A 23,625-nucleotide genomic window follows, 5' to 3' on the forward strand; every position below is an offset into this window, starting at 1 on the left:
CATGTATCTTTTATCAAGATAGACTCTGTTTGCTTGTAATTCTGTGCCCACAAGAAAAAGTGTTGCTGTGTGAATTTCCATAGCATGTAAATGAAAGAAAACCAAATTGATCAGAATGTGACCAAATGTATATTTTCTATTCTTGTCATCTTCCTGGTGTGTAAAATGCACTGCTCACCTTCTTTGCTATGTTTGCTTAGGGAGAAACTGGTGCTGTCGGCCAACCTGGAATTCAAGGTCAACAGGGTGACAAGGTAGGTCATTATGACATCCAGTAGAGTAATTGTTAATGTGGTTCAAAGTATTCCTAAAAACACATCACTTGTGTTGTTTTTCTTAGATTGTGTCCATTTATTCCATTAGGGAGAACTCGAATGTTGTAATTCTTAAAAGTCATTAGAAGATCTAACATATTCCTCTTGCCCATACACAATTGCCCATAGACAGTTATCACCAAATCTCAAAGATATGCTGTACACCTTGGATGTTTTATTAAAACTTTGAGAAGACAGAATGAGGTTGTTATACTAAAGGCAAATAGGCCTGGCAAAGGTTACGTCATTGCGGCCTAGCCATTCAAGCAGCCAAAGAGACAGAAGCCAGAAGGAAGACCGGGTGAACATGGAAGCCCCCAGGATCAGCAAGAGCTGTGGCTGCAAAGCATTGGAAGGCACATTATTACAGATAAGGCTTTCATAATGTGCCAGTAGTACAATATGACCTAAAGCAGTATTAAACCCAAAAGCAAACATTTATCATATTGCAGTTTAACACTTCTTACATGTGATTGCTGCTTTAGTTTTCTTTTTTTAGACTTGCTTTCCTTTATTTTCACCTGGTGATCTGGCAAGTTAGCCTGTTGTTTTTCAACAGAACAAGCTCTCCTGCAAAAGTATCAGTTAAGAGTGTTGAGACAAGCCACTGGGGTATTACCACTAGGGTTGTTTAAAATGATCAGCTTTTATTTATTAATGTAAAACTTTTATCCCCAAAAAACATAAAACTGTTGATTTAAATGCTTTCTGTTAGCTGAAGTTCAGCTTTAATTAATTAGTGTATCTAAATCTGCTAGTGCATCTAACACTCCCCTCCCCCTAGACTAACCATGCTGCTGTCCAGTGGTCTCTCTGTTACTACTTCATCAAGAGTGGGGGGCACTGAAATACAAAAGTGTGTTACTGGGGAAAAGTCTAAAAAAAAGAAAACAAATTCAGCCACCACATCCAATGATTGGTAAGCTGCAATATATCACATTTTTGGTTTGGGCTTTAATACTGCTTTAAACCTGCAGGCATTTTTATTTTTTTTTTTTCATTTATACTGAGTTTACAACTGCTTTAAAGTAGAATTTGGGGACAAGATTAGCTAGCTTTATCCCTGAATTTTACTTTAATCATTTGCCTACCAGGCACTTTTACCCCCTTCCTGCCCAGGCCAATTTTCAGCTTTCAGCGCTGTCGCACTGTGAATGACAATTGCGTGGTCATGCAACACTGCACCCAAACAAAATTTGTATCTTCTTTTTAGGACATAGTGCTTTCTTTTGGTGGTATTTAGTCACCACTGGGGTTTTTTATTTTTTGCTAAACAAACTAATGCAGACTGCAAATTTTGAAAAAAAAGTTTTTTCTTAGTTTCTGATTTAAAAAATTTTAAATAAGTAATGTTTCTCCTTCACTGATGTGCGCTAATGAGGCTGCAGTGATGGGCATTGATAGGCTGTACTGATGGGCACTGATAGGTGGCACTGATGAGGAGACACTGGTAAGTGGCATTGATGGGCATTGACCAGGCATCACTGATGGGCATTGAAAGGCATCACTGATGGGCACTAAAAGGCAGCTATCATATATGGCACTGATAGGCAGCATTGATGGGCACTGATAGACAGCACTGATTGGAACTGTTAGGCGGCACTGATAGGTGGCACTGACTGGCACTGATAGGTGACACTGAGTGGTGGCACTGATAGACGTTGTAGCAAACTTGCTAATCAGAGATGGACGCGGAGTTCCCCTTTTTTATTAGAAGTATTCCTCAATCCTTTATTCCCTACCCCCTCCCTTCCTGAGAGGCACAGGGACAGATGTGTAAGTGTTAAAAGTTGCTGGCAGGCTGGAGCAGCAGGTGACCGTATTGGACAGGTGACTTTTCAACCATTACAGTGTATATTTGATAAAGAGAGCTTCCCCTTTCTCTGTACAAAAAGTGGTGGTGGCAGTAGAGGGTTAGTTGCGTAATTAACCCGACCCAGTAACAAGCGCATTCAGGCTGCTGGTGCGTCGATTGCGTTCCATTAGCTGGACAATGGTTGTGCAGGGCGCAGCTGAGTGTGGCATTGTTACGCACGTCACATCGCGGTTTTAGATCGGCCGGTCCTTCGGTCACGAGTTTGGTGAGAAGGTCTGGGGTCTGACGCCGCGGGTGTGACGTATTGTTGGTCGCGGTCGTGCGATTGTCGCATGTTGAGGGTGGCGACTGATGGGCTCTGATGGGCACTGATATGTGGAATTGATGTGCACTGGTAGGCACTGATATGTGGCATTGATGTGCACTGATGGGCACGTACAGGTGGCATTGATGGGCACTGACAGGTGGCAGTGATGGGGCTACACTGATCATCAGTTCCCTGATGATCAGTGTAGATGTCCCCTCTGAGGAATGCCGCTTACCGGCTCTCCTCTCCTCACACGTTGTCAGCATGAGGAAAGGAATGTAGATAACTGGCATTTCCTGTTTACATGCCATCAGCTGTGATTGGACACAGCTGATCACATGACAGAGCCTGTGCCATTGGCTCTTTACTGTGATTGCATGCACATTTAGGGTGTGAGGACGTCTTATGACGTCCTCCCAGATCGAGAGAGCCGCCGCCAGCCCATCATTTTCTTATATGGCGGGTGGAAGGCGGTTAAAGAATAACTTCACTTTGGGGAAGAAAACATTCCCCTCTGGGTGATCTATGTACATTGCAAGGATTTTAACAAACATGTTTGCAAATTCCTCCCTTTTGTTATTCTGAAGAAATAGCTGTTTGTTTGTCTGTGTCCATGTATGGGAGTGGTTGTATAATTATTATTCAGCTGCTGCACCTGCTGAGATCTAATGAGGAAATTGGCAGGATTTGCATCCCTTTAGACATGATTTCACTTTGGGAGTATCTCACCAAAAATGACATTTTTGTTGCTGAAGATACCAAAAATCTTACTGCAGACTTCTGGGAAAATCAGTAAGCCAATCACACAAGTAGGAAATTACATATTCAGGGGCTTTCTGTACACCACCTGTTGTACAGAATGCCTCCAGGTAGCCATGTTGTATTGCATTTTACAGAAAATTACAGTGCTGCAGATTGAAAAGGACAGGTAATTTTTAATGACATTCAATTACAATATGACTTAAATTGTATATGTTATATTATTATTATTTTTTTTTTGCTATTTTTTATTTTGCTCACGAAAGTGGAGTTACCCTCTAAGTCTTTTCAAAAATATCAGCATAGACCTGCACATTTATAACACACAGATACTCGCCTAGCTGCTTGCATGACAATAATAGCATTAGCTATTGTTAGGAGAAGCTGGTAAATAGATCTTCACATACATACACACATCCCATTACAAGATTTATCAGGTGAGGATGTATAATGAGATGTGATGATTTCCATAAACATCCTATAACTTGCAGAATTGGGTATCTATCATCTAACATCTGTAACTGCCTGTTGTGTGTGTTGTGTATGCACCATTACAGAACCATTTTGTGGTGATGTTTGTGAGTTAAAAGGTCCAATAAAATGTTTTCCTCACACGTTAGTAGAATTATTTAGCACATTTCTCTGTTCCACTGATTCTTAATTTGTTCACAGGGTGCTGCAGGAGCAAAAGGAGATCAAGGCCCTCCGGGACCAAGAGTGAGTTGAATTAGTTCATTTTGTAGGATATTTTCTGGACTGCCAAAAAAGCAAAAACACAATGATTTAGCCCAGAGCAAGCAATCAGACATCAATACGCCTATGGTAATAAGCACTGGAAATCTGTCAGTTTGCCCACCCCTTTACTTTTCTCTGCTCTGTGTTTAAGAAGTTAGTTTAGATAAATTCACAGTTCCATAAATAGTCCCTGAATTGTATAGATTCAAAAATATGAAGATAATCACCATGTAGGTGTGTACGTTTGTAAAGTAATATTATTTTATTTTATTGTTTCACTGAAAAGACATTATTTATTTTATTTATTTATCGAGTTTATATAGCGCCAAAGGGTTTGCTCAGCGCTGTACAATAGAGGGGGGACAATACATGAAACAGAACAGTAACATCAAACAGCACATGAGGGGTTAGAAGGCCCTACTCTTTCGAGCGTACAATCTAGGAGGGAGGGGGTAGAGGCACAGGAGGAAACGGCTGTGGGGGATGGAGTGGTAGGAGGAGGGAAGGGCAGCGGCTGTTAGGTGAGGGTGGGGTAGGCTTCCCTGAAGAGGTGGGTTTTCAGGGAGCGCCTGAAGGTGAGGAGGGAAGGTGACAGTCTGATGGATTGGGGTAGTGAGTTCCAGAGGATGGGGGAGGACCTGGAGAAGTCTTGCAGTCGTGCGTGGGAGGAGGAGACATGTACTGTAAGAAAAAATAATCCACATTACCACTATCAAAAAAATCACTTGTACATAAGAAGGGTTTTTTATGTGACATTGCACTGTGATATAATAAAAATCTAGCTTAAATTGATTCAAAAATGAAAATCCTTATGGTTTGAAAGAAGATTTTTCATTAATATCTATGTAGCACCCTTCTAGTTAGCTAGGGGGAGCTAGATTCCAATTGTTAATTAGGGCTGAGTAGCAGCCTGGGTGTGATAGCTAGCAGGGGTCAAATTTTTGTCAGAACAGAAAGGCTCTGCATACCAGCCTTCTGGAATTTTCTCCTGCTGTAGAACTTTGGAGAAAGGTCTAGAAGCAGTGGGTGGATTTGAGGAGTAGCTGGTCTCTACTCTTAGAGGATCCTGGCCAATCTTCAACAGGCTTGGCAAGGGGCCAGGACAACCTTTAAGAGTAGCTAAGCTTGCTCAGCAGAGGAGGAGGAGTCAGATGGAAGATGTGAGAGAGGAAGAGATGTAGGAGCCTGTGAAGAGGTCCAGATGGGAAAGGGGCAAACCTCCAGGCAGAGAGACCTTGGAAGGAGGAAAGCTTGGGACTTCACCAGCCCCCTGAGAGAGGACCACCTGTGTTGCAGAGAAGGAGCGGCCCAGCGAAAATGCCTGGTAGCAGCCACTGACCCACCAGCAACACAGAATGACCCCCCTTGGCCAGTAACGGGAAAGAGGCACTCTGGTGGGAAACTGGATTAGCTTTTAGCCAGAAACTGTTCACATTGTGGTGGCAGGCACTGGATCCCCCGCCCAGGGATTCACCACAGCTGGATGAGGAGAGGATTCATCTGGGGTCTGGGGTGGTACTGTGGGAGATGCTGGCTAGCTCTCCAGAAGATTTTTTTCTGTAAAGACTTGTACATAGTTTCTTAGGAGTTTGTCCTCTGTTGCCATTGTCCTTAAGCATCCCATACACCCCTCACCCTATCCAAGTTCTAATTTACCTAATAAAACTTCAAAACAAAGCTCAAGGACTGGTTACTGTCTCCTGATACAAGTCTGAAGGAAATGCGTGTTGCCTGGCTGTATAGGACTATGGGGGGACTCAAAGACTCAGCAACTTCTAGGGGGGTAGTGCTTTTATTGATAGCCAAAAATAATTTTTAACTTGGGAAATGTTCTGATGACAGCTGTCAACGTTTGTATTTCCCATTTCTTCCTTTTCCAGTGACAATGGCTATCAGGACAAACAATGATGGGAAAATGTCTAAAGTGGTGACACGGACAGCAATAAAATCCTGAATGAGGTTCTCTTGCCTGCTGTATCTAAAGATTTAAAAAAGCTTTAGCTTTAGATATACTTTGAAGGGAATCTATCAGGATAGAAATATGGCACCTGCAACTGCTGACTTCTTTTTTCACTAGTTTGTATGTCTCTGATCTAGAGCAAGTATGCAGCCAGTGAAGTGTTGGGGCACCTAATATGCACATACTGGTTCCAGGCTGAGGTCTAAAGCTGGCCATACACTGTTTGAATTTCTCTGTCAGCCCCCTTCCACCCAACATTCTTTCACTTAAAAAATTCAAGGAACCATGCGGAAAATTGTTGGCCAAGAAGTGGCTGCATCCAATAACCCAGCATAGGGGGGGGGGGGGGGTTCATCCATCTGCACTGTTTGTATGGATGGAGAAATCTGTTTTTTCTTTCCGCATGCAGGCTGAATGAAAAGAATCTAATAGTATATGGTTAGCTTTACAAAGCAACTGACAGCCTCATGGAAGGTATCATCAATGGCAATACATGGTAGATACAGGTTTTATAACTAACAGATTTTTTAAGACATTGCTGTATGCAAAAAAAGCATCATTCCAAAATTAAAAGCAATTACAAAAAAAAATCCGGAATGCCATGTGTGTAACTGACATTGACTAATAGAGTTCATTCATGCAAAAAAAAAAAAAAACTGCCTTTAAATGCACACTGCACATAGTTTTGTAAACACCTAAATGCAGCACTATAGTAATTAATGAACCCATACACACAGCTGTGTTTCTCTGTAAAAATGTGTGCCATGTTTAGCTGTGCATAAAATAAGTAGGACACCTTTTGCGTCCAGGGCCGCACAGATCTGCAGATTTTATGCGAGAGCACATAAACTCTCCTAAACGCATCTGAATGTGTACGTGCTTAAAAGTGTAGTCAATCATTTCAATGAAAGAAGAATTGTACATGTTTAAACCCTGTACACATGTAAACGTAAGTACTTTAGGACGTATTTTCTGCAGGATCTTCTGCCTACGCTGCCAGCAAGAACCTGCGTTCATGCAAAATATATGCGTATGCCCCTGTGAATGGACCCTTATGGATTTATTTGTATTTGTAAACAGATGTTTTCTTTTAAACATGCTGTCTTATTTGAAAATGTTGGTCAGTGTATGAACCCCATAGTTATGGTTATATGTTTCCTTTTAGGGTCCTAAAGGGGATCCAGGAAAATTCAACATTGTGGAATATAATAGCAACCTGAGCGAGGCATTACAGGTAAGAAAAAAAGCTGGATTTATGTACATTGTTACCTGTATAATACATCTTTGGATATTTTATAGACTTACACAAGCTGAACACTGGCAGTTACTTAGCACTGTATTTTTTGGGGGGGTAGGGGAAATGTGTGTATTACTTATGTGACTTTATACTGTTTTGCGCTGTAAATATTAAGTAAATTATATTTTTGAATCAATTTCTTTTTTTCTTTTTTCCTTTTTGTTTCTTTATGCGTTTCTTTTGTTTTTTGATGTGTTGTTTTTAGATGCGTTACCTTTGATTTTTTTTTTTTTTCTGTTTTGATATATTCCGGTCTGAATATGTATGGTTTTTTGTGAATTTTTTTGTATTTTATCCCAAGTAGACATGCGTTTTTTTAATTTTTTTTTTTTTTTATACGTTTTTGCATATATTTATATTTAAATTTTGATTATTTACAAATGTAGCATCTTAGCCCATATCTTCTTGGGATATTTACTCACTTTTATCTGTGTTTGTTATTCTATTTTACATTTATAATTTTTTCATAATCATTTTTTTAACAATTATTTTTATCCATTATTCTTTTTCTCTTTCTTTGTTTCTCGTTTTATTCCACTTCACTTTCCTTTTTTCTTTTCCTCCTTTCTTGTTGTTCTCTGAGATCACTACTTTTGATACAATGGTTTTATATGTCTTGTTACAATGTATTAGTAGGCGTATCCTCAAGATTCAAGAGTGCTGATTAGGACAGGTGTTCTTTATTAACTAAGACCTATATAAGACAGCACTTTTGTTGTTATGATTAAGCACAAGATCGTGTGAAACGCGTTAACAGGTCCTGTATTCATGTCCTGGTGTTTTATGTGTCTTATGGATCAATAAATACACACTATGTTCATTTGTCCTCCAGTGTGCGGCTGACCCTTCTTCCTATTACATATAGATGTAGCAAACAAAAATGCTCTTGTGCTTGGGGATGGACTCGATGCAGGCTACAACCAGATAAAGAATGTCCTGGAACATGCACACCTTGCTGCCCTCAATAGACCAGGAAAATCCAAATATACTGAATGAGGAAAGAACAAACAGATGGCACACAGGCCTAGTGCATTACCATAAAAAATGTTTAATAAGAAATAAAGTGCTCACAAACAACAATAAAGTCAAGGCACGTCATAAAAGAACAGCTTGGTCAACACCGCACTGTGTAATAGTCCGCAATAGGGAGTGTAGACATCCAATAGGCTTACGCGTTTCGAGGACATGCCTCTTCCTCAGAGTCAGAGCTCTGGCGGACTGTTACTCAGTGCGGTGTTGACCCAGCTGTTCTTTTATGACGTGCCTTGACTTTATTGTCGTTTGTGAGTACAACACCTACTTTATTTCTTATTAAAAAATTTTTATGGTAATGCAATAGGCCTGTGCGCCCTCTGTTTGTTCTTTCCTCATACGTATAAATGTCTTTTGATGCTGTTGCTTAACTGAGATAGTCATATTGTGGCCTAGAGTAATATTGCAGAGCAGAAGTCCATACGTTTTCTTGGATCTGGTGATTTAGCTGCAACACATTAGAACATTGTGCAACAGTGAAAGTGGCTGTTGATTAAACTAGTTTAATTATAGAAGCCACAAAAAAGCTGCGTCTTGTGGGTTCCTATGATATAGATGACAGACACAGGTAGCTGCTGTACTTGGATCTTCCAGTGAAGAAAGTACCAGTATATTTAAAGATGTTTAAGGATTGCTGTATTTCTGTAGACAAATGTGCAGAAGAGTAAGGACTCTTGTACTCAGTCTTATTATTTGCTTCTCATTGCCTCCTTATACAAGTCAACAGGAATGCAAAAACAGCTCAAAGCTGTTTGAAGCAACTTAGAATCAGCTCAAAAGAAGGAGGGAATCAGGTCAGAAGCATCTTGGAAGGGAAGATCTCACAAGCATTTATAATGATCTCAAATGCAAGCCAAATGCCCCTTCTACATAAGCCTGAAAGCTAGGCATGTTATATTTTTTAGAATTACCAACAAATATACAGTGCAAGTAGATTGTGTTGTTGGATATAAGTTTAATAAAATGTTTAAGCGGGCCTTATTATTATTTCAGGTACTTAGATAGCGCCATCAATTTACACAGTGCTTTACATATATATTGTACATTTATATCAGTCCCTAACCCTCAAGGGGTGTACAATCTAAGGTCCCTAACTCACATTCATACATACACATACTAGGGCCAATTTAGACAGGATTCATTTAACCTACCAGCATGTCTTTGGAGTGTGGGAGGAAACTAGAGTACCCAGAGGAAACCCACGTAGGCACAGGGAGAACATGCAAACTCCAGGCAGGTGGTGCTGTGGTTGAGAATTGAACCAATGACTCTAGAACTGCCAGGCAGAAGTGCTAACCATTTAGCCACTGTGCTGCCCATTACCCATTGTAGTTGTTTTCGAACTTTATTTATGTGCTGGTTTTAGGTGTGACAAGCTCAGCTGTCATTCGTTATCTTAGAACATCACTGTCCTGTAGGCTTATCAAATAATATGATGCTTCGAATGCGTTATGCATTGACATACCTCCTTAGACCCAGTCTGTGTGTACAGTATGGTCACCTGCTGACTTGGCACCATTCATAGGTGGTTTAATTCTTCAATAAGACACAGAAGTTGAATCCAATGCAATTTTACTTTGGTCAATTGCAGTACAGAGAATGTTTTTTCAGTCTTTTGAAGTGTGAGATGACAATGACTTTTATGGCCACTTTCTCTGTGAAAAACTAACACTGATTGAGGCAACATGGAAGAAGTGGGGAGGGGTCTAGCTGGGGAAGGAAGATACCAAATCACATCAGTAAACAAGTTGTAGTGGCCCAAAACTGACACTAGATGTCAAAATACTACAGAAAACTGAAAACCGAATGCAGTTTAATATAATGCAGAAAAATAACATGCAAGTGGGGCAGAATATATATTAAGGGGGTGGGACCAAAATGGTTTGGAAGGAGGAGCCTAATTAATACTTGATATAATTCTTTCAAATATCTTAGAGCCTCCATAATAAAAAAAAAATAAGAAGGGTAGTGCATTTATTTCCCCCCTCCACCTTTACGGTCTACATTTACAGCCTTTCAGTGAGGTTATAAAAGATGGGCTAATAATTTAGACATATTATGTAACAGGTTTTGGATTTCATATGTCTCTTTCGTCTTCTCTTTTCTTCGTGGTTGAAGAAACATTTTTCAGAGTTCAGAATGAACGAATGAATTAAACCTTAGAAAAAAAAAAGAAAATTAATTCTGGATGGATTTACCCATTCAGATGGATGTCACACTGTTCATAATAAAGTGTTGGAAATAAAAGCAATGGGTATTATACAATATTTTACCATTTGGAAATAAATGAACTGGCAGTTATCGGTATTAGAATTCTATAACACTGTGTGAGTAATTCAGTAAAGACTAGGAATCCTGATTTGAAAGCATTTATTTATCCTTTTTGCTATTAATTGACCGACAACGTGAATCCTGAAACTGCACAGCAGGCACCGATGTGAGCAGAGAGAGTGAATGTATATTTATCATTCCACGTCATGGTTCAGCCACTAGATGCACGGGAATTTCAGATTGCTTGAAATGCAATTAGAAGAAGGTTTGCCTTCCCTGTTGCCTGCAGAGGAAATTCTATCCTTCTTATTGGCCTTAATATCTTACTGTCGGCCATTTCTCTCCCACATGCTTTCCCAAACAGAGCCACACACAGACTCAATACAATCTAATTTAGGAGATATTGATCAGCTGGCTGCTCTGAATGCATGGAAACGTATAGGCTGACAGTAGATAACGGCCTCTTGGCCCACACATTCTGTCCATTTCTCATCGACTATAAAACCTCAGATATGTTGACGCTATTACAAACTGCTCAGAACAAATGTTAACTCCAAATTTTATAGGTGGATAGAACACAGGTGATTTGGATACAGTTTTTATTGCTGCAGAATTTGTTCTGGAGACTAGTAACTACTTACCAGATACACAATTGCTACATCAGTTGCTTTAATATAATCCAGACTTCATGGCGATATGGTAAAAGGCCTTATTTAAAACACACATCAACTGTATACTAGACATCATCTGGCTTTGCCTTGACTATAGATTGCTGAAAGGCAGATAGATAGCATTGTTAGAAATACATTTTGTTAACCAACTGATTTCAGATTACTTGGCTTTCTGTGCTTTGGTGATCAGAACTGACAGCTCAGTGTTAGCCTGAACTGATTTCATGGTGCTTAGCATCCCCTGCGGGGAAAGGGCAGAATTTCGCGTTGTTCAAGTTATCTCCAGATGTGCCGTGTTTGTAAATTGTAGCAATATTGTGAACGTTATGATCTGTATCAATCTCTTGGTTACAGGTTTGTTTGCTCTTGGTGGCAATAATTTCCTTTTTTTTCTCGTAATAGCTTATTTATTTCAATAATTTTTATTGAAGGTTTTCAAGAAAAAATTTTAACAGAGATAAACATTTGGTTCAGTTTAGAATGTATGCATACAATACAGCTTCATTAGACAGTTACCCCACCTTTTGGCTGGGGTCGGAGCTATAGTTGCGGCATAAACATCAGAGGTATGCTTGGGGTGGACTGAACCGTAGGGAGGTGTAGTAGGTATTGAGGGGGATTAAACAGGAGGGAGAGTAAAAGGGGGGGAGTGGAGGGGGGAGAGGATAGGTTGTGTGAGGATGAGGGAGAGGTACCAGTCTGACGTGGATAGTTTGTGCGATTGTTTGTACAGTATCAGGGTTTTACGGAGCAGTTAGGATTTTGTAACCAGTTGGACCATAGAGAATGAAACTTATGTTGGGTGGAGTCTTAGTGGCCAATCTTTTTTCCATTTCGCATTGGAAGTTAAGATCTGAGATTAGCGATTGAAAGGAAGGGGCTGTGGTGGTATTCCAGAGTCGGGTTATGTTTAGTTTTGCTGCAAAAAGAATGTGGACCATGATGGTACGGGAGGTATATGGGAATTTGTTAATCCCGATATGTAGGAGTGCAAGTGCCTGATTGGGGTTTATCATTGTTTTGGAGATTTCGGCTATTAGTTAGAATTCGCTATTCCAAAAGGATTTAATAGATTTGCAAGACCAAAGTATGTGAAGAGTGGAACCTACATCCCCACATTGTCTCCAACAGGAAGGGGAGTGTTTTGGATAGAAAATGGCAAGTCTGGCAGGGGTTAGGTACCATTGATGAAGTATTTTCAAATAAGATTCCCAGTGTGAGCTGCAGTGGGAGGATTTGTAAGTGTAATTAAATGCAGTAGTCCATGAGTGGTTTGGAATGGTTTCCGGTAATAGCTTATTTAGGTGAACTGAGCTTTTAGTAAGCTCCATTTCTACAAAGCTAGATAGGAAGCAGTATAAAAGGGGGTCTTTTTGGGGTTTGCCACGTGTAAATCATGGCAGATCGTATTTAAAAATGGATTTTTTGAAAATATCTGTTCAACAGTTGGCTACATACAATCAATAGAATATCTGGGGGGGTTCTATATGTCCTATTGTTTTAAGATATCAGTAATTAAAAAAAAAAACAGCAAAGTCTACAGTGCTATTTAATTCTTCAGAGAATTCTTTAGATTATAAAGAGGTGCTGCATAAAGGTGCTCCAGAACCAGCGAGAGTGCCATGGAGTATCATTAAAGGCTTATATTGACTATATGTTCAGTTCCCCTTATACTGTAAGTCCTCATGGGTCCTGATTAGGTTTCTACAATATAACTAATGTGTAAGGTAAAGTCTATGGGCTTGGAAAAATCTTTATGTAAATGGATAGAAAACTGCCTAAAAGATGGTATTTAGAGAGTAGTGGGTAATGATTCATACTCTAAATGGTCTAGGGTTGTCAGTGGTGTACCCCAAGGTTCAGTGTTGGGACCCTTACTTTTTAATACATTTATAAACGATCTAATGTCTGGGATTAAAAATCCCATTTCAGTCTTTGCAGATGACACCAAGCTGTGCAGTGGAATAACATCGTTACAGGATGTCTCTAATTTACAAGCCGACCTCAATGCACTGTTTAATTGGGCAACTATGTGGCAAATGAGGTTTAATGTTGATAAATGTAAAGTTATGCACTTGGGGGCTAAGAATATGCATGCATCATACATACTAGGGGGAGTACAACTGGGGGAATCAATGGTGGATAAGGATCTGGGAGTTCTGGTAGATCACAAGCTTAATAATGGCATGCAATGCCGAGCTGCAGTTTCTAAAGCGAGCAAAATCCACTCTTGTATTAAAAGAGGTATAGACTCCAGAGAGAGGGATATAATTTTACCCCTACTAATCATTAGTAAGACCTCATCTGGAATATGCAGTTCAGTTTTGGGCACCAATTCACAAAAAGAACATTGGGGAACTGGAGAAAGTACAAAGAAGGGCAACCAAACAGATAAGAGGCATGGAGGAGCTCAGCTATGAGGAAAGATTAGAGGAACTGAATGTATTCTGTCTTGAGAAGAGGAGATTAAGAGGGGATATGATCAACATGTATAAATACATCAGTGGTTCATACAGTGAACTCGGTGTAGATTCACCCTGAGGTCATCACAGAGGAGAAGGGGGCACTCTTTACATCTGGAGGAAAAGAGATTTAATTTCCAAACATGGAAAGGTTTCTTCACAGTAAGAGCTGTGAAATTGTGGAATAGACTCCCTCAAGAGTTGGTTCTGGCCAGCTCAGTGGATTGCTTTAAAAAAGGCCTAGATTATTTCTTAGATACACAGAAATATAACTGGATACTAACATTTATAGGTAAAGTTGATCCAGGGAATATCCGATTGCCTCTCAGGGGATCAGGGAGGAATTTTTTTCCCTGCAAGAGCAAATTGGATCATGCTTTGCTGGGTTTTTTTGCCTTCCTCTGGATCAACTGTGGGTATAGGATTATAACTTTTTTTTTTAATGGTTGAACTGGATGGACTTTTGTCTTTTTTCAGCCAGACTAACTATGTAACTATGTATTTAAGATATGTAACTAATATAAATATTTTTCATGACACTATTTGAAAGTATTTGAAAAATATAGACTTTCATTTTTAAGTTTTTTTAGGCTTACAATAAAGTTTTTGGGATAATGAAAAGAGGGGTTCCCGTCCCCTGACATTTGTAGCTCTAACCTAAGGCCTGTGTGACCTTTTCACATATCCAGACCTGAGAATATTGTGTATCTGTGACATGAAGTATTTATATTGCACAAATGTATTGTTTTTGACCTTATTGTTGGTGCATATAACAGAATGATTGCTGCACACCCCATAACACTGAAATGTTGTTATCCATGTTATGTAGACCTTTGTGGTACCACCACAAATAATATAACAGGGTCTTTCTACAATTTTTCCTTTTGTGAAAATGGGGGGAAATTAATATTTTTGTGGAACTATTCTATTTTCAGGGTCCTCCTGGGCCACCAGGTTCACCAGGTCTACAAGGACAGAAGGTAAGTACACAAAAATATACCTGGTTGATTGAACTTATAATATTTCAATGATGGCTGCAATGTTATTAAATGAGTAGGCCAGTAAAAGCAATTGCTGTCAAAGTCTGTCAGATATTTCAGGTACTGTTCCTTCAGGAGCACAACAGCGAAAATGCTTTGGCAAGCGGTCATTTGTATGGCGCTATTAGGACCTAGCATCAGGGGAGAGCTCATCAGTAGTTAAAAGTATGTGATAAGTATTCTCCTTTGATGCACATGTAGGCTATCTCTGAAAATGTATAAATGCTTTTACAAAGGTTTGACCTAAGTGGGAAGGGACATGTCTTTGAAAATGAACATTCACTTCTAAGACACATCTCCATACATTTTCGAATGTATGTCTAGTTTGTTAATTATTTTCTGTTATTTCGCTTTTCACTATTTTTTACTTTGCCGTTTCTGGTCCAACTGTTTTTTTCATATTGTGCTGGTTGACGCGGTGGTCAGTACACCAATGGAGCCCCAGTTTGTACTGAAAGAAATGCTTCTGGTATCACCCTAACCTGAGTCAATCTGCCAGTTTTCCCCAGTACAGATCTCAGAAGTCTCAGCAGAAATGCAGTGCATTCAGTGGGGACATTTTTGTTAAGATCTGCCCACATCATAATTGTATCAAAGGATAAAATTTATTGAGAAATAAGGCCACACTGTATCTACATGTGATAGATCTATAATGTTTTCATTTTTGACATGTAGAGCAAAAAAAAAAAGCAAATGAATAAATTCAGCAAATAAATATATAATACATTGTGTTCATTTCTACATTGCCAGGGTGAAATTGGGTTGCCTGGTCCTCCTGGCCATGATGGGGACAAGGTAGGTTTAACATAATAACAGTCCAAAAAAATTCAAATATTCAATGATTTATTAACCGACAGCATGTGGTTCACATCATAATGCCAAATCCCAGAAATTATGCATATATACTTAATTGCCGTTTTTTCTTTTAATGGTGATTGGAATTCTAATAATTCAACGTTAGTGTATTTCTATTTTTTTTTTTTTTTTATTGCAAAACCACCTTTTTGTCTGTATACAAACTACAAGGAGCTTATTGGTCCAAAACTGGAATTATATTAAAATTTTCTTATACATCTTCTACTGCTTCCATTTTGATGTCACAAAGGAGATAACAGGTGGGTGATCATGCCACATAGTAAAGGATTAATCTACCACATCCATTTTATTAATTTATTGTGCGGTTGTCATTTTCATTTTTAGAGGAAAGACTTGAATGTAATTCTTGTTGTGGTTTTAGGGCCCTCGAGGGAAACCTGGTGAGGTTGGACCTTTAGGTCCATCAGGACCTCCAGGACAGGATGGACTTCCAGGACCAAAGGGAGATATAGGCTCTAGGGGAATACAAGGGCCAAAAGGAGATAAAGGAGATGTAGGACAAACTGGATCACCTGTAAGTAACAACTTTGAATTGATAGAAACCTGCTTTGTATTTTAGTAAATCATCAAGAATGCATTCAAAGATCAACATTTTTTAAATGGAAGCAAAATGATAAAGCATATAAAAAATTTAAATTGCCAATTACCATATAACTGATATTTAAGTTTTTGGTAGATGTTGAGTCTAATTACTCAAACTAAGGAATTCTGTCTTGCAGGGATGCCATTGGGGGGATCTTGTGACAGTTATTTAACATTTATGAGGGGATCCTATATTATCTGTCAAAATGACATTTAATATGATCTACCGTAATATTATTTATTTTACTAGCATAGAAAATACAAAAGTTTGAGTAAGAACATCAAGGTAAATCCTTGACCAAGCAGAAACAGTGAAAAGCAAAGGTAGAATTAATGTTTATTGGTTCGGTTTTCTCAGAATGTTTAAAACTCAATAAATGACTTAAAGGATAGCTATGTAATTTATATATATAGTTATTAAGTCTTATACTCATCTCTCTGTGCTCTTGAGAGATCCATACCTTGTGACTTCAGGGAGTCGCTTGCCTGCAAACTCTGTGGTTCGCCTCCCTGGTTCTTCTGCACATGCAAAGAGAAAATTCCATTCATTCTTATATAGGTGCCATCTATTATGCATCCCAAAGATAGACAGCCTCTGTGTATGGATGGGTTGGATTTTTCCATATAAGAACAGAAAAGGCAAAGGACAGTGCAAATGTACAAAATGCTTTTTAGATAGATACCCCCAGTACCAAAGCTGCAAGCCCAACAAAATTTCACATTTTTTATTATAAGCTACCATCCAGTTATCCTGACATCCTATTGAACTTGATAATAGGATGGAACAGCTGGTTCTGGGTCGATCCATTGGAAAATTGGATCCTGTCCTTGTTTTACAGTACTGATGTCCTTTTTTTAAAAAATATCCCATGTCATCCAACCACTGCTAGGGTTTATTGGAGTTTGTGGTTTGCATAGCCAGCACTATACCTTGAGGTAGTGACATGATAGTCTGTCCCTTTCTGCAAGTTGCCTATTTCAAACTTCTGATCAGCTACAAAGTACCACGGGGGGTATTTTTTTCATTAATCAGAAAGGTATTTCCTCCACCATATCCATAAATATAATTTACAGCATTGGTACTTTACTTTAACAATAAGCTTGAAGTTTCACTTTACATCTGTAAGTAGTAAATCAACATACAGAACCTGCATACAGGCCATACTTGATGAAACACAGGAATGTCCATTTCATCAAATTCCTTTTTTATACATGGGCCCTGTATGCTGAGAACTAGAGGTGGTGGTGCTTTTGCATTTCTGTAATAATTATATAATGTACAGGTGAATATACAATTGATAACAATCTTCTGCTTGCTTTGACAAAGAATGTGTGTATATACCCTGTATATATATATATATATATATATATATATCAGAACTTGATAACTTGCACCTAGACTTGGGGTACCCTAATCATTAGGCTGGCCATAGATGAATCAAAATTTGTCCCGATCAGCAGGGGCAGGCTGACATACCATCCATGTCTAGCTTTTCCTGTTTCAACAGAAGTCAGTTGTTAGGTTAACTTCTGTCAAATGGGAACATTGGAAAACTTTTGTTGTTCATGGGCTGCAGTCACTGATCATTGTATTCTAACAGCAGATTGACCAACTGTCAGAATACAATGTCCCAGATAGGGGGATTCCTCCATTCACCTTGTTACCAGTGGAATGAAAAAAAACCCACACAAATCATCTATGGCCAGCTTAAGTCATAGCTGCATTGTGATCTTTGAGTAAATACCTTGTGACATTATTTCTCTTCTGTTAGGGTCTCGATGGCCCCACTGGAGAGAAGGGTGAACGTGGTGACCAAGGAGTTCCAGGACCCCCAGGTCTTCCTGGTCCAATTGGGCTTCCAGGGCTTACAGTAAGAGTTTGAAAATATTAATAGTTATGTACCATAGTAGGGCCTTCTAAAAACAGAAGATATTCACACGTCTCATTCATTGGTTAGATGCACTTCCAGAACTGCTAGTGTTTAGTGCAAATAGAGCCTAATATTATAGAGCCATTTATTCCAAACTGCATATAGCTGTTCAGGCTATTTGGCCATCATCCGTGCAGTGTATAGAAACCATGACTTCTATTAAGTAGGTCTCAGGTCCCAATAGAACAGTAGAACCATACAGGTTATGGTGAGAAATAACCTATGTAGAAATATAGTTAGATAATTGCCTTTAATTAAAGCAAACTTGTATTGCCAATTCAGCAAAGTAACAGGCTTGCTTGATAGTCCCCCACTGCAGATACTGTCATGCTTACCTGTTACCCCATTCACGTGCGAGATCCCTAAATTTTGGGTTGATCTGCATCAGTTTATGCAGAGCTAAGGATCCCCCCTCCTCCCCAAGTAAGAGAACATGGACCTGGCATTTGACAATGAAAGAAACAGGTTAAAGGAAACCAGTGAGCTCCTCCTAAAAATGGCAGTTGCATGGCTGTCATGCTGATTCAATGATTTTAATGCTTTCTGTCACTGAATCACCTGGAATAGGCATGCAGTATGTAAAGTTATATTTAGCCAGAATCCTCTCTCTGCATAACTGATTCAGAGAGTATTGGAGTAAGGGGCTTAGCATAATCATTTAATAATTTAAATAATTTCCTCCAGGGTAGCATCTGTTCTTTGGCAGATAACTACATTTCAGAATATTTTTAATGTCAGCCTTCACAAATTTTCCTGCATGTATAAAGACATTACAACTGCTACTACAGTCCATATAACTTTAAAGTGCTTATTGTTCATCATTACTCAATTGGTGCTCAAATCTTCATTGTGTCAAATAAAAAAATGTACCACATACAATCAGAAAAATATGAGTGAAGGTGGAAAGTACATTACTCCAGGTAAAGCCTCAATGCAGATCTTGCAATTAACATTCTATTAGGCAACAGAATGTAATATATGTAAAATGTAGATTAGGTTATTAAATCATAACATAGTTGCCCCTATCTAACGAGATTGTGCTCCCAAAATATTGAAACTGTTTACTTAAAGGAATGAAAAATCACTTAAATTATCAAATAGGGTGCTGATGTGAAATACTATGTAAACAGAGGTTTGTCCTTAAATATGTCAGGACCTGATTCACCTGCTGGTGGCACTGTTCTCCCCTGGCTTGAAAGCTGCAGTTTTAGTGACCACCAGTAGGCGTGTCCCAGCAGTCAGCAGGTTCCAGCAATCAGCTTCAGCTGGGATGGTACTTAAGTTCCACTTCTGCTATGGCTCCTTGCGTCTGTGTTTTAGCTGCTCCTGCCTTGTACCCTGTTTGCTGTGTTGCTTTCAGACTGTGTTGCCACTAACTCTTGATATTGCTCTTGCCCTGTATCCAATACCCTGTCACCTTGCTGCCTGTGTTTCCTCTCTCAGTCTTGTTTCCTTCTTTCCCATGTGCGACTCCAGGTTTCCCCAGCCTTGCATATTTCACTTGTATATATTTGTACATCTAGTTAGTTGTGTAGGTTGCTGCATTTTGTTATTTAGTTCTGATTTTCATGCATTTCATGTTTATATCTTTGCTGGTGTGTAGTTATCTTACATCCACTTTAAATAAATCTCACTTTAAAGATATATATACATGGTCTGGTCCCAGTTTCTGTCTATAGCTACATACACTATATAGCCAAAAGTATTGGGACAACCCTCCAAATCATTGGATTCAGGTGTTCCAATCACCTCCATGGCCACAGGTGTATAAAATCAGGCACCTAGGCATGCAGACTGCTTCTATAAAAATTTGTGAAAGAATGGGTCGTTCTCAGGAACTCAGTGAATTCAAGCGTGGTACTGTGATAAGTCCATCCATGAAATGTCCCTGCTACTAAATATTCCACGGTCAACTGTTAGTGCTATTATAACAAAGTGGAAGCAACGGGGAACAACAGCAACTCAGCCATGAATTGGTAGGCCATGGAGGTGGTTGGAACACCTGAATCCAATGATTTTGAGAGGTGTCTGACATATTTTTAATTTATTATTATCTATACTGAACCTTAAAAATGACCATAGGCAAACATGTTCTACTTTTTTTTAGTTTTTATAAATTTGCATATTTTTGTGGGTGCTACATTCATATTTGCCTTTATATCACACAATTTCAGCTAATGCTAATGTATTTCCACTAGGGAGAGAAAGGTGATTCTGGAGACAAAGGAGAATCGGGGAACTCTGTAAGTGTTTTTTTACCTTTTTTAAAGAAACATTATTGCCAACTTAATTTGCTGGTAAAAGAACAATAGAATCAAGCTTAGTAGCATTCTTCCTTTTTGTAAATGCAAATGACTTGCTGAACTTGCTAGGGAATCAGCAATCCAAAAAGTGTCAGCTCTCTAGTACAGCTCCCGCACATCATATCCCTCTCCTCTTTTTGGATTGTCTAATTACTGTCTGTGCTGGCCCAACGGCTCCACCCCTCTCCTACCTCCCTACAGCCTTTTGTGTAGTTGCAGGTGGGAGAAGTGAACAGGAATACTCAGAGGCGTCCCTATGGTAAGTGTCACCCGGAGCGGTAACACTTGGTGACACCCCCTCGGACGATCCCCCGCAGAATGGATCGGATCTGCGGTTTGAGCATAATGGATCGGACGCTGATCCATTATGCTCAAACCACAGATCCGATCCATTATGTGGGGATCGTCGGCTTTCTTTACAACTTACCTTTTCTTGCAGCGGGTCCGGTGTCACCCCCACCCGGATCCATCCTGTGGGGATCGTCGGCTTGCTTTACAACTTGCTTTACAACGATCCTGCCATGAAGGTGCTTGTTTAAGCACTTCTTGTTATTAAGTAACAACACCCTGTCCTTGTTTCCCAATTGTGATCCTAATGTCACACAGGCTTATGATAAACACTTCAATTTGCCATTTTAACACATAATATGCAAACATGGTCGACTGTGAAAACATTATCCTTGAAATATCCTTGCTCCACTACTAGCAAACCCCCCATTCGCCCCAGGTGAATGTAACATAAATATGTTTGTTCTATTATAGGTCACTGGGCCACCAGGACCTCCAGGTGTTCCTGGACCTGTGGTAAGTTTTGCATGAATTTGTTGTAATGGACCTTGACATGTTGAAAGTTCATATTGAATGTATTTTTAAATGGAAATTATAATGGTTTGAGGTAAATTTTAGTTTGTTTTAAGTGTATATGTTTTTAAACTGATGTTTTATATTTGTTAAAAAGCACCATGAATTTTATAAATTATTGAGCTCTGCTAGTAATGGGCTATTTTAGCAAAGCTGATAAACAAACACAGCTAAGCATGTGAAAAGCAGACTAGAGTTCCACCTACTGTCTAAATATAAAAATACAAATTATGTGTAAGTTACCTAGCAAATAAAAAAAAACAAAAAATGTTTAAATTCTTCCCTTCCTCCCCAGTCTCTTTAAAAGAATCAAAATGTCAGGAAGTGGAGCTGGGCAGGCGATCAAGTGACTGCGTTGAATTGGCTGTCACAACAGTCACTTGATTGGCAGTTCCCAATTACAAGTATGCATTGGGAGCTTCCCATGACAGTTTATTTACTGTGCTGGGAATATACAGTAAACCGTTCCGGATGGATGGATGCATATATATATACTGTATATATATATATATATATAGATATATATATACAGTCATGGCCGAAATTGTTGGCACCCTTGATATTTCTCCAGGAAATCATGTATTTCTCACGAAACGTATTGCATTAACACATGTTTTGCTATACACATGTTTATTCCCTTTGTGTGTATTGGGACAAAACAAAAAAAGGGAGGAAAGAAAGCAAATTCGACATAATGTCACACAAACCTCCAAAAATGGGCTGGACAAAAGTATTGGCACCCTTTCACAACTGCGGATAAATAAGAATGTTACAAGCATGTGATGCTCCTGTAAACTCACCTGGGGCAAGTAACAGGTGTGGGCAATATAGAAATCACACCTGAAAGCAGATAAAAAGGAGAGACGTTCACTTAACCTTTGCATTGTGTGTCTGTCTGTGCCACACTAAGCATGGACAACAGAAAGAGGAGACGAGAACTGTCTGAGGACCTGAGAACCAAAATTGTGGCAAAATATCAACAATCTCAAGGTTACAAGTCCATCTCCAGAGAACTAGATTTGCCTTTGTCCACAGTGCGCAACATTATCAAGAAGTTTGCAACCCATGGCACTGTAGCTAATCTCCCTGGTCGTGGACGGATGAGGAAAATTGATGAAAGATTGCAACGCAGAATAGTCCGGATGGTGGATAAGCAGCCCCAAACATGTTCCAAAGACATTCAAGCTGTCCTGCAGGCTCAGGGAGCATCAGTGTCAGCGCGAACTATCCGTCGACATTTAAATGAAATGAAACGCTATGGCAGGAGACCCAGGAGGACCCCACTGCTGACACAGAGACATAAAAAAGCAAGACTACAGTTTGCCAAAATGTACTTGAGTAAGCCAAAAGCCTTCTGGGAAAACGTCTTGTGGACAGATGAGACCAAGATAGAGCTTTTCGGTAAAGCACATCATTCTACTGTTTACCGAAAACGGAATGAGGCCTACAAAGAACAAAACACAGTACCTACGGTAAAATATGGTGGAGGTTCAATGATGTTTTGGGGTTGTTTTGCTGCCTCTGGCACTGGGTGCCTTGACTGTGTGCAAGGCATCATGAAATCTGAGGATTACCAAAGGATTTTGGGTCGCACTGTAGGGCCCAGTGTCAGAAAGCTGGGTTTGCGTCCAAGATCCTGGGTCTTCCAGCAGGACAATGACCCCAAACATACGTCAAAAAGCACTCAGAAATGGATGGCAAAGAAGCGCTGGAGAGTTCTGAAGTGGCCAGCAATGAGCCCAGATCTAAATCCCATTGAACACCTGTGGAGAGATCTTAAAATTGCTGTTGGGAAAAGGTGTCCTTCCAATAAGAGAGACCTGGAGCTGTTTGCAAAGGAAGAGTGGTCCAAAATTCCGGGTGAGAGGTGTCAGAAGCTTATTGATGGTTATAGGAAGCGACTGATTTCAGTTATGTTTTCCAAAGGGTGTGCAACCAAATATTAAGTTAAGGGTGCCAATACTTTTGTCCAGCCCATTTTTGGGGTTTTGTGTGACATTATGTCATATTTGCTTTTCTGCCTCTGTTTTATATTTGTTCCAATACATACAAAGGGAATAAACATGTGTATAGCAAAACATGTGTTAATGCAATACCTTTTTTGTGTGAAATACTTGATTTTCAGGAAAAATATCAAGGGTGCCAACAATTTCGGCCATGACTGTATATATAGCCGCTTGGTGTTAAAGCCCACCTGTCAGAGGCCGCATACCCTCATACACCTAGCAGAATCATACTTGAGGAACTGCTGGGAAAGTTGACAATCACTATAGTAGCCGACACTTCCACAGTGATAGCTGTTATCTTCTTGTGCCAGGCGGCTGCCACAATGCATACTGACCACAGGGGGTTCTTGATCAGCAGAATGCATTGTATTTTTTTCAATTAATACAAAGTGTTCAATGATT

General features: G+C 39.5%; 1 protein-coding gene across 1 annotated transcript in view; it reads left to right on the forward strand.

Moving 5' to 3' along the window:
- COL13A1 (collagen type XIII alpha 1 chain) overlaps positions 1-23,625 on the forward strand; it is a 235,357-nt gene that overhangs the window by 174,861 nt on the left and 36,871 nt on the right. The window contains exons 21-29 of the mRNA XM_089677089.1: positions 201-254; positions 3,869-3,913; positions 7,057-7,125; positions 14,560-14,604; positions 15,415-15,459; positions 15,902-16,054; positions 17,895-17,993; positions 20,252-20,296; positions 21,119-21,160. Coding sequence (XP_089533215.1) covers positions 201-254; positions 3,869-3,913; positions 7,057-7,125; positions 14,560-14,604; positions 15,415-15,459; positions 15,902-16,054; positions 17,895-17,993; positions 20,252-20,296; positions 21,119-21,160 — 597 coding nt within the window. The remainder of the gene's footprint in view (positions 1-200; positions 255-3,868; positions 3,914-7,056; positions 7,126-14,559; positions 14,605-15,414; positions 15,460-15,901; positions 16,055-17,894; positions 17,994-20,251; positions 20,297-21,118; positions 21,161-23,625) is intronic.

This window comes from Staurois parvus, unplaced genomic scaffold, assembly GCF_062004578.1.
Source record: "Staurois parvus isolate SC_StPar_1 unplaced genomic scaffold, SC_StPar_1.0 ptg000177l, whole genome shotgun sequence".
NCBI lineage: Eukaryota > Metazoa > Chordata > Amphibia > Anura > Ranidae > Staurois > Staurois parvus.